General features: G+C 47.2%; 1 protein-coding gene across 3 annotated transcripts in view; it reads left to right on the top strand.

The window, feature by feature from the left end:
* ALDH1A2 (aldehyde dehydrogenase 1 family member A2) overlaps window positions 1-13382 on the top strand; it is a 94472-nt gene that overhangs the window by 74056 nt on the left and 7034 nt on the right. For all 3 annotated transcript variants that reach the window (XM_004374607.1, XM_004374608.1, XM_023729672.1), the window contains 5 exons: window positions 8252-8354; window positions 10110-10294; window positions 11826-11990; window positions 12669-12826; window positions 13146-13220. In XM_004374607.1, the coding sequence (XP_004374664.1) occupies window positions 8252-8354; window positions 10110-10294; window positions 11826-11990; window positions 12669-12826; window positions 13146-13220 (686 nt within the window). The remainder of the gene's footprint in view (window positions 1-8251; window positions 8355-10109; window positions 10295-11825; window positions 11991-12668; window positions 12827-13145; window positions 13221-13382) is intronic.

Raw genomic sequence — 13382 nt, 5'->3', positions numbered from 1 at the left:
TCTGTCAGTTGTGGATAGATTGTTCTGGAATGTGTGTCAGTTGTGGATAGATTGTTCTAGAATATCTGTCAGTTGTGGATAGATTGTTCTGGAATATGTGTCAGTTGTGGGTAGATTTTTCTAGAATATCTGTCAGTTGTGGATAGGCTGTTCTAGAATATCTGTTAGTTGTGGACAGATTGTTCTGGAATATGTGTCAGTTGTGGATAGATTGTTCTAGAATATCTGTTGTGGATAGGTTGTCCTAGAATATCTGTTGTAGACAGGTTGTTCTAGAATATCTGTCAGTTGTGGATAGGCTGTTCTAGAATGCCTGTTAGTTGTGGACAGATTGTTCTAGAATTTGTCAGTTGTGGATAGGTTGTTCTAGAATATTTGTTAGTTGTGGATAGGTTGTTCTAGAATACCTGTCAGCTGTGGACAGATTGTTCTAGAATATCTGTTAGATGTGGATAGGTTGTTCTAGAATATCTGTTAGTTGTAGATAGATTGTTCTAGAATAGCTGTCAGTTGTGGATAGGCTGTTCAAGAATATCTGTTAGTTGTGGACAGATTGTTTTAGAATATCTGTCAGTTGTGGATAGGTTGTTCTAGAATATTTGTTGTGGACAGGTTGTTCTAGACAATCTGTCAGTTGTGGATAGATTACTCTAGAATATCTGTTGTGGATAGAGAGCATGTGTGACTGTTGTTGGTTGTAGAATACGTCAGTTGTGGGTAGATTATTCTAGAAAATCTGTCAGATGTGGATGAATTGCTCTAGAATATCTGTTGTGGATAGAGAGCATGTGTGACTGTTGTTGGTTGTAGAATAGCTGTCAGTCATGGGTAGATTGTTCTAGAATATCTGTCAGTTATGGATAGATTGTTCTAGAATATCTGTTAGAGGTGGATAGAGGGTATAACTGCCAGAGCCTTACTACCCACAGATGGGGAGGGGAGCTTGTAGAAGAGGGGCGCCAGCCACAGAGAGCCTCGGGGTGGAGTGAGGAGAGCCCTTGGCTTAGGGTCAGTGTTCTGTTCAGTCCCGGCCACTGCCGTTCAGTGGGACCTGTCAGCAAGTCATCTCTTGACCCCTGAGTCATGTTATTTTTTTTCCAACCATAAAATGGGTAATAATTCTTGCTTCACATGATTGTTTTGAAGAGTAAATAAAATAACGTTTGTGCGAACAAGTAGCACAGAATAAACCAAAAAAAAACCCAAACCCACTGCTGTCGAGTCAATTCCGACTCCTAGCGCCCCTATAGGACAGAGTAGAACTGCCCCATAGCGTTTCCAAGGCCGTAATCTTTACGGGAGCAGACTGCCACATCTTTCTCCCACAGAGCGACTGGTGGGTTCAAACCACCGACCTTTTAGTTAGCGGCCGAGCATTTAACCACTGTGCCACCAGGGCTCCTCCAGCACACAATAGGTACCCGATAAATGATGTTGAACAGTTGGAAAATAGAGTCAATGAGGAAAGATTAAAGATACAAGTATAAGAGAAATGTCTTTAAAGGTTATTTAATCCCATGGTTCTTAACCCTATCAGCACATTAGAATATTCTCGGGAACTTTAAAAACTACTCATGCCTATTCCCCACCCCAGACTAGATAATCAGTGGCTCTGGGGGTAGGGCCTGGACAGAGAAAAACTGTTAAGCACCCCAGGAATTCTAACGTGCGCCGGTGCCAGAACCACCACAGCCATCCTTTCCTTAAAGATGAGGAAATTACAGCCAGAGACGGTAAGGGAAGTCCAAGGTCCCTTTGCTAGCTGGGCCAAGCCAGGCCTTGGACGTAGGGCTCCCACGTCCCTCTCAGCTCTTGCCTAAAACCTGGTGGTCTCCGTCTGGCAATGTTAGTGAAGATCTCTGTGTATGAACAGGATAGAGCCTCTGCCCTCTCAGATTCAGCCTACTGGGGAGAACAGCTATCAGACAAGTCTGGCGCAGGGTTCTGTAAAAACTTCCCCGGGATCAGAGAAGGAGGCGCACCACGGCCTGGGGGCAGGTGGGTCAGGAAGACTAACTTCTCAGAGGAGGTGGCAGAGAGTGAGGTCTGGAGAAACGAGTTCATCAAGTAAGCAAGAGGAGGAATGGCATTCCAGGCAGAGGGAACTGTGTATGCAAAGACACAGGCATGTTTCAGGAAGGGTGAGTGGTTTTGTGAAGCCCTGGTGACATAGTGGTAAGAGCTTGGCCGCTAACCAAAAGGTTCGGCAGTTGGAATCCACCAGCGGCTCCTCGGAAACGCGGTGGGGCAGTTCTGCTCTGTCCTACATGGTCTCTGTGAGTCAGAATCGACTTGACAGTTAGGTGGTTTTGTGTGGCTGGAGTGATGGCTGTGCGGTGGTGGGAACGTCAGGAAAGAAGGCGGGAAACATAGTGTGTGACCATATTGGTTTGGGTAATCTGAATTTCACCAGTCAAGTTGGAAATAGCTGTTACCACTTAAAGAAACTGCTTTAGATTCCTTGGTCCTGTTGTTTTCTGATGTGGCCTGTTGTTTCTGGATATTTCAGAAAGACAGGAAACATCCAGTTACACACGTTTTTGGCATTTCCATTTCCGTCATAGTTGGAACCAGGAAACACAACCGTGAAAATTAAGAAAGGAGGGAAGAAGCATAGAACTAGTCTGTTTGGGGTTTAAGAGATGAAAATATACTGCAGGCATGTTCCACTGCTTTACTGAGATCTCTACTAGAGATTTATTTTTCTGTTTTTAAAAAGATAGTCTGTCTCTGAGAAGGCATCCACACTAATATGGGTAATGAATTAATAAAAGGAAAACATTTACCCAACTTTATAACTGTGTTCAAGGAGCTACTGCTTTGAATAGAGATGACATGAAAAGCTTTTTGTGTTCTTTTTTGTCCTGTATAACACATTATTTTTATTGCGAAGCACCGAATTGCATTTCCCTATGCTGCTGCATTGCCTTGAGCATGGTTCGGTGCAGCTTTTCCAGGGATACTCCTGATATCAATCTTGAAGCCTATTCAGAACGAGCACGGGAGTCACAGCTGATCTGTGCCAACATTCCCACTGAGAGTTAGCCCAGTTCTGCTATGTGTGGGGGAGCCCCCAGTTCACCGCCCTGGCCTGTTTGGGGTACACAGATGCAGCTGAGAGACTGCAGGGAGTGCAGAGTCAGGAAACCACATGATAGGGACGCCGTCACTTACTCTTTCATAATGAGCTCCGCGCAGGAAACTAAAAAAGGTCAGGTGTTCGCTTTTTTTTTTTTTTTTTTTTTTACCATTCAGAGCAGCTGTGGTGCTCTTGGGAAAAGCTGCTTCTGCTTTATAAGGCAGGAAGAACACAGAAGGATCGTGGACAGATTCTCAGAACGAGCAGGGGCCCCAAGAGTTCTGTCTGTCTGAACTCGTCCCATTAGCTGGAGTACCAGGAACAGATTCTCCGCTTGGCCTGTGCCTTCAATGGACAGATAAAAAAACTGAGACCTGAGGAAGTGGAGTTGGCGGTTCGTTAGTTGCCCAGGCAGAATGTGGAGTGCCTGCGTCTTCTGACCCCGTGGGCCAGACTGTAGCCCATCAACCTGAGTAAGGTTATAATTAGCTGGTGCTCAGCTATAGGGCTGGAGGCATAACGAGTACACTGTGAAGTCTTTTCCGATTGGAACAATAGATGACTGGTGGGGAACTCAAAATTTGGTCTCTATGCCTTTATCCTGTTTAATCTGTATCTACATCATACACAGTATTCTCATCATGTATAGGATTTCATTTCTTGAGCTGTATGTTTATCTGTTGTATAAATTGCCTGTTTTGTCAGAATAGGGCTTAGTTTCCAAAAGTCCATCCCTGTTGACTTGCCTTGAACCACTCAGAAGACATGTGCATCACGTACCCTGGTTACCTCATTTCCACCTTCTCATCGTGTAGGGAAGGGTTAAATATGACTGGTGTCGCACTCATCCCAGAGGAACTCTGCTTTGCCATCACGGAAGGGCTGGACCTTTGTCTTCTGTCTCTGACTGATTATTTCTTAGACTTTCTAATTGCATATATTTTGATTTTGGAAACTTGCATGGGGTGTGTGCAAGGAATATTTTAGCTTGATTTGCATAGACCTGTGATACTTTGTAAGTAGACATGGAGCCGGCTCTCACTTGAACTCTGTTTTTAAACATATTGCTTCTCCCTATCAAGAGTCCCCCACTTTGGGATTGCATTTGCAGACCTGTTGCATACGGTCTCTTTCCTCCACTTCCTTCCCCCTCATGATAGTGATAATGAGGAGCGACTCCAGTTTGGGGTCGCTCAACCTTGCTCAGCTCCGCAGGGAAATTCGTGAGTGGTAATATATTCTCCAGAGAGACTCTGGCCTGGAACCTGAGCATATCGTGGGAATGCACATGATGCCTGAGCCTCTCACTGATGAAGCTTGTTCCATTCTACCCCAGTGCTGGGTGAAGGGACCACAGTGAGCTGACTCTGGGTTACAACAAAGTACTGCAGAACCATAATTTAATCTGTTTACATCTCATATTAAATTAGATCCAGGCTTTTCTCTAGGGGACTGCCACGCCGCATTTATTGGGCACCTGCTAGGTCATGTGGAGGTCCTTATAGCTGTGGGTTCCTTGTCAGGAAGAGACTATGCCCAACGTCACACCTGGCACATAGGAAGAGAACTGAATTTGTGTTGAGTGGGGGTAATTGGTGAAAACCTGCGCTTCTCAGGAGCCTCCTCTGGCCTCTCGAAAGAGAAGCGGTTTGCCCAGGGACTACCTGTCCCATTCTCCTTGAGGCTCGGCTGGGACTTGACCTTCTTCCCAAGATGAAGAGGAAAGGCATGACCCATGAGATTTGCCCAGCAGTGTTTACAGGAACTTGGTTTTTAAGGAAAGGCTGGCAAAGCATCGACATGGGAAAAAATGTTCTTAGTATCCTCCTCTGACGACCACAGGCTGAGCAGGGCTTTTGGATACTGTAGCCGTGAAGGTAATCACTGGATCACGTTCGAGGGGCAGAAAGAACCCACTCGTAGCGGTGGTGTGATGGCTGTCGGGGGTGGGGCTAACAGACGTCGGCCTGCTCTTCACCACAACCTCGTCCTGTGTGTAAGTCCCTGGATTTCCCCTGGCTTTATTTGTTGTTAAAATGTAACCCTGAAAGCAAATGTACATTTTGTCACTGATGATTGGTGAAATTATTGGGGCCTACAAGAAGTCATACTCCTGCTCTCTCTGACATCAGTTTGGAGTTCCGGGATAGGGTTGTGATGCCAGGTGCTCAGTGAATGCAGAGAGGAGGCAGAAGGGAGGACAGAACACTGTGGGGAAGGAGAGGAAGTAGGCGGGTGATTTGGGGCTTGGGCCCTGGAGTCAGCGTGCATGGAGTCCAACAGCCTCTGTCAATAACTAGCTGGCCAACCTGGTAACGTTCCTTAACTTCTAATTAAGTCTGCTCGTCTTTAGAATAAGGTGGTACCTACTTTATAGGGTTTTTGAGAGGGTTAAACGAGTTAATGCAGACAGATCTGACACAAACTGACTCAATAAACGTTAGCTTTTCTTAGGATTAATAGTATGTTCCTGAATTCCAGTGATTGGCTTGTTTGAGAAAATACTTGTCTGTTTATCTTCTTGGACTTTAAAGTGTGTCCCCATCTATTAATGTGGACTTCCCCGAGGCACAGAAAGCCGGCCACACTACAGGTCCTCAGAAAAGCCGGCAGTCACAGGTGACTGGGGCCAGCATTAAGTCGATGTGTCAATGTTTCCAGAATTGCCCTTCTGGGTGGGTTCCTCTCTTTAGCAGGGGTCCCAGCTCCAGCCGTATTTTTCACCTAACTCCTGTTCTCTTGCCAGAACAGAGGACCAGATACTTCTTCCCTTTGTGAACATGTATTTCCTTCCCCCGGCCTGACACCAGGTCCTTCACTGAGCCCACAGTCTCCCTGGGGAGTTTCCGTTGAGGTAGAAGAGATCCGGACTGCAGGGGCAGGGAGGGAGGAGCCTGGCTGTGGGCTGAAGTATTCCCGTTCATCTCTCAGGGCCGGATGGGAGGGTTCCCTCAAACCTGGGTGGGTAACACTGTTCTACAACATGAACTCTTAATTCTGCCTCTTTAAGAGACATCAATTTTTTCCAAGGTTAGGTTTGCTCAGAATGAGGGTCTGTTTCCTAAAACAGCCTCAGTAGATACATATAGCTGCCTCAAGAGTTCCCTGGTTGGCACAGCTAAGTGTTTGACTACTAGCCAGAAGGTTGGCGGTTTGAACCTACCCAGAGGCATCACAGAAGACAGGCCCGATATCTGCTTCCGAAAGATCACAGCCTTGAAAACCCTATGGAGCAGCTCTACTCTGCACACATGGGGTCACCATGCGTCGGAATTGACTGGACAGCAACTTAACAACATAGCTGTCTCAGACTGTTTCTGCAGTGAGGCAGAGTAACCATGAAAACGCAGAAGTATCTAACTGAGTCAACGAGTAGTATTGGCGCCCGAGGGAAGTGGGGTGTCTCCCCAGTGTTTTCTTGAGCGCTTTCTACTTTGGAAGATCTAACAGTGTCTCTCCCTTCAGTCACATGAATTTTTCTCAATCGGACATGGAAGAAGAAAGGGTCCTTAGCTTTTCACACCTGTTTATGGTTAACACGTAACGGCACTATGTGCCAGGGTGGATTCTAAGTGCCATAAATGTGAAGTCACTTATTCCTCAGGATCGCTAACTTCTGAGATAGGTACTGTTTTTCTCCCCATTGTACAGAGGAGGCTAGCCAGGGCTCAGAGAAGTTAAGTGACAGGACCAGTAAAAAAGTCCAGGCAGCCTTACCCATGCGTACGTGAGGAGTCTTCAGCCCTGCTTGAGGACATCAGGGGCCCAGTGGAAATCAGACGTAAACTTAGGATTTCTCTTCTCCAGGCTTTTTAGGTACTTAAGTTTCCCGTAGAATCTCAGGTGTAAGTAACATTTTCCATCTCAGTGTGATCAACATGCCTACACGGTGGCTCAATATTTTCCATAAAATGACCTCTCCTCTCCAGTCGAGCAGCGCTGTTACAGGTTGGGGTCTCTGGAAGCAGTCACTGAGATGGACTTTGACACGCAGGACGTGTGTCAGGAATCCCTGCTGATGGGGATGGGGCAAAGGGGAAGGCTGACTGCAGTGTGGCCCAACAGAGCCTCAGCCAGCCCACGGGGTGCGGGGGAGCATGTGGCACCTCAGAGTTGTCCTGTGGCTGGCTCAAAGGGTGGGCTTTATGCCCCTGCCACTTCAGTCCCTGGATGGGACCACCTGCGAGAGGAAACCCCCTTGGGCTAGGCAGCTCTCTTCAGCTGAGGCAGACTCAGAAGGAGCTGAGGCTGGAGGCTGTCTCCTGACAGCACTCCCAGCGACTGAGGCAGTGAGCTCTGCCTTCAGCGGGGGAGCCCTGCCTTCAACGGGGGAGCTCCACCCTCAGCGGGGTGGCTCCGCCTTCAGCAGGGAGGCTCTGCCTTCAACGGGGTGGCTCCGCCTTCAATGGGGTGGCTCCGCCTTCAGCGGGGTGGCTCCGCCTTCAGTGGGGTGGCTCCGCCTTCAGTGGGGGAGCTCCGCCTACAGTGGGGGGAGGCTCCGCCTTCAACTGGGGGGCTCCGCCTTCAGCGGGGGATCCCTGTCTCCATTCTGACAGTTTCAGTTTCATTGGAAATACAAGTCTACTTAATGGTAAATGCTTTCCCCAAACTCAGCATATTGTTTGTTTGGATTCTAGGTAAATAGACATTTGCAAAATACACCAGTAAAGACAGATCCTCGGCCATCTGGAATCCTTTTACTGTAACCCTAGGCAGAGGCACGTGAGACCATGTGATAAAAGTCATACCTGGCATTTTGAGAGATTCTGGAACAATCTGTTTTACAATCATCATTCCTTTGAAGCAGAGCCAGTTTGGCTTTTTCTGGAGGCTAGGCCACAGTGCAGTGATGGCATCTGCTACATTTGGCCTGCCAGCTGTCTTCAGAGAACTCTCTCAGTGATTACAGTTCCAGCTTTAACCCCCTTTTGCTGGCTCCCTCCATCATGAAAGTAAAGCAGTGTTCTAAGTCACTTCAGCACTCTTTAAACTGCTTCCCAGCCGACTCACGTCGTGGGCAGGCAGGCTCACCACGGTGAACTGTCCCTGTTATTCCGTGGGTGAGTTCACCTTGCAGGACCCGTTACTGCACATCCCTTTGTTGCCCAGAGCCAGCTGCTGACGGTCTGGACCGCAAGGTGTGTGACGCCTCTCTCCATTTCTTTCTTTCAGGTTGGAAAGCTTATCCAAGAAGCAGCTGGAAGAAGTAATCTGAAGAGAGTAACCCTGGAACTTGGAGGGAAAAGTCCCAATATTATTTTTGCAGATGCTGATTGTAAGTCACCCACAGATCCCAGACATGTCCCTACCGAACTACACTTTGGTGCCGACTTTGTATCTCCACATTTGATAGGACACTAAGAAAAATGTCTTTGAAGCGAAGGGGCATTCAAGAAGAACTGAATCTTGCTTCCGTGGGCCCTCCTTGCTTCCAAGAAGAAAATGGTTCAATACTGGGGGGAGAACAAGTATCGATTAACAAATGAACAGAGAGTTTGTTTTCTGGATTCTTCCAGCCCTTTGACTGTGTGATGCTGAGAAGGGTATATAGGAGGCAAAGGCCTGGTCAGTTTGCATAATGGACAAAGCAAGGGTCTCAGCCTTCTGAACACCTGAAATCCAGTCTCTCTGCCCAGTTTTAAGAAATCGGAAACTTGTCAGCTGTGCCTGGTGTCTTTGTAGATTACTAAAAATAAAGCCCCGTTTAGTAGTACTGCCGGTATTCTCCCAGACCCACAGCCCCTTCTCTGTTTAACCATCCCGGCACCTTTCTGCTGCTCCCCTTGACTTGCAGTTAGGATGACAGCACCTTCTGGTCAGTTCTCTGTGAACACACCTCAGAGGTGATTCTGCCTCGGCAGCAGGACTTCAGGGAGGCGTACAACAGCAGCCTACTTAACCCTGTGTCTGCAGGCAGGATGCCACCTGGTCCATTCTGCACAGGTGTGGACGTTCTGTTTTTAAAAGCTCTCCGGGGAATGAAATTCTAAATGTCCTTCAGTCACTCTTTTTCATCCTCACATCCTGCCAGGCAGAGCTGCTATCCCAATTTCCCAGATCAGGAAACAGAAACCAGATTGTCTGAATTGCAGCCTGAGCTTGGCCTTGGCAGAGTTCAGCTTCCGCCTGCTTCTCACTGCCGAGGGCCTCGGAATTTACACGAATTCCTCCTGAGGAGTGGGTGCGCATTGACATTGTAACACTGATTTGTTCGTGTCTGTTCAGCCGTCATTTAGCAACTAGGACACGTCGGATTTATTATTGTCACCAAGTATAAAGCATGAGGGATGCAAACGAAATAGTTGTCATGTTCTCTTACACAGTCCCGTTCCAATGGAAAAAATTGGTGCCCTCAAAGAAGATCCATCACTGATACACTTTAATTCACCAGAATGCTGATTAAACATTGAAGGGCCTGTAGATTAGGGTTGAAAACTGTCAGTCCGCAGGCCAGATGTAGGATAGAGACATGTCTTGTTTGACCTACACAGTGTTGTAGTTTTTTTTTTTTTAAACAAAAAAACAGAAACTGTACATTAAAAATACTGATTTCTGTTCTTTCTTAAAAATGGAAAGATTATCAACTCTGGGTTTATAATCGTGCTTGGCATCAGCCAACTGCAGTAGTGGCTTCCCTTGTTAGTCTCCACAAGGGGGTTTTACCACATGGCTCAGTTCACACCTTTCCATGAGCTGCCTCTTTCCTTTGCACGTTGGAAGTGGAGACTCCTGTTACAGATCATCTGATCCAGTCTTTCCTTTTACAGAAGAGAAAAGAGACTCAAAGAAGTGAAGTTATCCAAGTCCACATAGCAAGTAATGTCAGGGTCTAGTTAGAACTGAAACTAAGCTGCATTTTCCACCCAGTGGTTGTCGCTGTCAGAGTGGACTGGATGACAAGTGGCGTTTGGCTTTTCCTTGCGTTGTGCTCTGTGGTGAGCGCAAGGCTGGAGGGGCGGGTGGGGGTGCGGCTGTGCAGGCTTCCGTGGGGGGGATGCAGTGTTGGGAGCTTGGCTGTTTCTTCTTGCAGTGGACTATGCCGTGGAGCAGGCTCACCAGGGTGTGTTCTTCAACCAAGGCCAGTGCTGCACCGCGGGCTCCCGCATCTTTGTGGAAGAGCCCATCTACGAGGAGTTCGTCAGGAGAAGCGTGGAGCGGGCCAAGAGGCGCACAGTGGGCAGTCCCTTTGACCCCACCACTGAGCAGGGACCCCAGGTAGAGGAGTCGTAGGCTGTTCTTTCTTTACTCAGTCCCTAGCTAGCACAAACTGGACACTCCACCCTATTCCCTTTCCCAGTGCCTCCTTACTCCTCCACCTTGTCTATGACGTGAGGGCTGGAAACGAAGCCAGTGAGGACTGTCTATTTCTTACTCTTCTTCCCTTTCGAAAGTATACCTCCAAAAAACCTAGAGGTTATAGGGCTGCCTTAAAGATATTCTGAACTTCTGGGGTAAGTTGGAGTTTCGTGGCTCGAAGGAAAGACCCGGGCATGACAAGATGGAGCATTACATTATAGCCCAGTCTTCTAGCCACTGAACTTAGAGACAAGGAGGGTGAGGATCTCTCCTTCCCACCCACCTGACCTCATGTGGGGAAATCACTTGTAGCTTATAACCGTGTGGGAAATGAGTGACCCAGTAACTGTCCCTTTGCCTTACGGCTGTCCCCACTCTCAGCGCTTCGCATACTGGTGGGGTGGGGAGAGGCACAGAAGTCCCGTCTGAGCAGCCACTCTTTAGCTCTGCAGTTCTCCATTATCATCAGGCCATATTTCCAAGTGGAATTCTGCTTTCAAACTGTAGATAGAGTCTAAGGATGTTTCGAAGACTGTCCACACCAGCTCCCACCTGAGTCACTAGAGAGCTGGTGTGTGTGGTGAGGAACGGCGTCTCTGTGGTTGGTGACCCTGTGAGAGAAGCAGTTCAGACTCAGGTGGATGTAGGTTTTTATGCTTTTACCACAACTGAGTAACGACTCTGTCAGTTTTGGGAGCGTGTAAGACTGACCATATTTTGTGGACTAGGAAGCCAGCCCCCTCACTCTTTACACTTAATCCTTCCCTGTAAAAGTGTAATAAAAATTTCTTTAAAAACATACTCCAATAGGGTTTGGTGTGTTACACCAGCTAAAGAGAGAGTACGTTAATTCATTTATTGTTTTTATTTTTTTAATGATCAGTACAACTTGTGAAATTATTCACTTGACTATAGAGGAAGTCTCCCCCATATAAGCAGTGAATAATAATTAGCGAGTGTTCCCGTCGCTTAGAAACTTCTGCTCTTTCATTGGTACTTGTGATTCTGCAATATCGTCAGAGCGATGCATTTCTTGGAATCCTCCTTATGTAAGATTGAAACCAGACCCACTGCCATCAAGTTAATTCTGAGTCATAGCGACCCTGTAGGACAGAGTAGAACTGCCCCATGGAGTTTCCAAGGCTATAATCTTTACTGAAGCCGACTGCCACATCTTTCTCCCGAGGAGCGACTGGTGGGCTCGAATTACCAACCTTTTAGTTAGCTGCTGAGCGCTTTAAGCACTGTGCCACCAAGGCTCCTCTATTGGGTTGAACCATAGGCAGTTGCCATTTTTTGTGGGTCAGAATGTTAAATAACAGCAGTTTCATATGATTTAACCAGATCCAATGAATCTTTGAAAAATCGTAACTGAGGGATTCTTGAGAACATGCTTGTCTCTATCTTCATGGAAGGTTTTACCTGGAGTCATCAGGTGTTTGTTCTGTAGATTGATAAGAAGCAGTACAACAAGATCCTGGAGCTCATCCAGAGTGGTGTAGCTGAGGGCGCCAAGCTGGAATGTGGAGGCAAAGGGCTGGGCCGGAAAGGCTTCTTCATCGAGCCCACGGTGTTCTCAGACGTCACCGACGACATGCGGATTGCCAAAGAAGAGGTATCAAGCGCGGTGTTCTTACAAAAGCCCCGTCTTTCTTGGGGTGATTTCCAGAGCATTCCTAGTAGACAGTATGGAGCTTCAGCCTTTGTATTCCGTATGCACTCTGTAATAGCACCATGCATGGCTGTGAAAATCCCAGTCTCAAGGAAAAAATCCAACAAAAAAGCATACAAGCTAGATGGGGGCCGGGTGACACACCATTAGACTGCAGTTATTGTTAGCCGACAGAACAATTGTAATAGCCAAGTCATGAGCCTCAGTAATACACTGGCAGCAGTTCAGTTCCCCCAGATGTGGGTCACTAGACTGTTAACTGGGAAGGAGAAGGAGCACTCACGTTTGTGCAGGAGAGGGACTGGGAGCAGGTCGTCCAGTTCCAGGTCAGTGTTCTCAGCCCTGGAACAGCACCCAGGGGATCCCGCAGGATGCCACTTTCTCTTCTGTACCTAGAGAATGCACTCCAGTATACCTGGGGGAATCAAGCGATGCTGGGGAGCAGGGGTGTTAAGCAAACTGTTCGAGTTAGAGTAATCTTATTCTGGGAAACTATGGGATAGTTTACAGCTTTGTACTGCTCAACTTAAATGTCATTAAAATAATCAAGGCAGAGTAAACTTGTTTTGAAATTGTGAAAGCAGGTAAAGGAATGGCGAAGCAGTCACTGTTTTCTTGCAGATCTTTGGCCCTGTTCAGGAAATTCTGAGGTTTAAGACAATGGATGAAGTTATTGAAAGAGCCAATAACTCAGACTTTGGACTGGTCGCAGCTGTCTTCACCAATGACATCAACAAGGCCCTCACAGTGTCGTCTGCGATGCAAGCTGGGACTGTGTGGTAAGACCAGAGGCGGCAGCGTCATTCCCATCAGAACGTAGCCCACTGGTGGTTAGTGTGTTCATGCTTCTCTGGAGCCTGAGTGAAATAAACAAACACCCCTGGGAAGATGGGAATGACCAAAGGCAGCTAGCCTTCACCCCAAGGGATGCACCCCTTCCTGGCTAGGTCAGGAAATCAAAGGGAATTTTAAATTACAACATCTTCATCTGTAAAAAGGAATTAAAAAATAAAACTTTTAGAAGAAATACCCTGTTCGTGGGGTTATTTCTATGCAGGCAGAATTCACAGTAACTCACAACACTATCTTTTCTTCCAGGATCAATTGTTACAATGCTTTAAATGCCCAGAGCCCGTTTGGGGGATTCAAGATGTCTGGAAATGGGAGAGAAATGTAAGTGTCCAAACTTGCTGGAGCATTGTGGTGATCATTGTCAGCATTCTGATATAGGTGTTGTGGCGATCACTGTCAGCATGGTGATACAGGCGTTGTGGTGATCACTATTGGCATGGTGACATACAGCATTGTGGTGATCACTGTCAGCATGGTGATACA

The sequence above is a fragment of the Trichechus manatus genome, unplaced genomic scaffold (genome assembly GCF_000243295.1).
Source record: "Trichechus manatus latirostris isolate Lorelei unplaced genomic scaffold, TriManLat1.0 scaffold00030, whole genome shotgun sequence".
Lineage (NCBI taxonomy): Eukaryota > Metazoa > Chordata > Mammalia > Sirenia > Trichechidae > Trichechus > Trichechus manatus.
The sequence above is the reverse complement of the archived record's forward strand: the minus strand, read 5'-3'. Positions and strand labels throughout refer to the sequence as shown.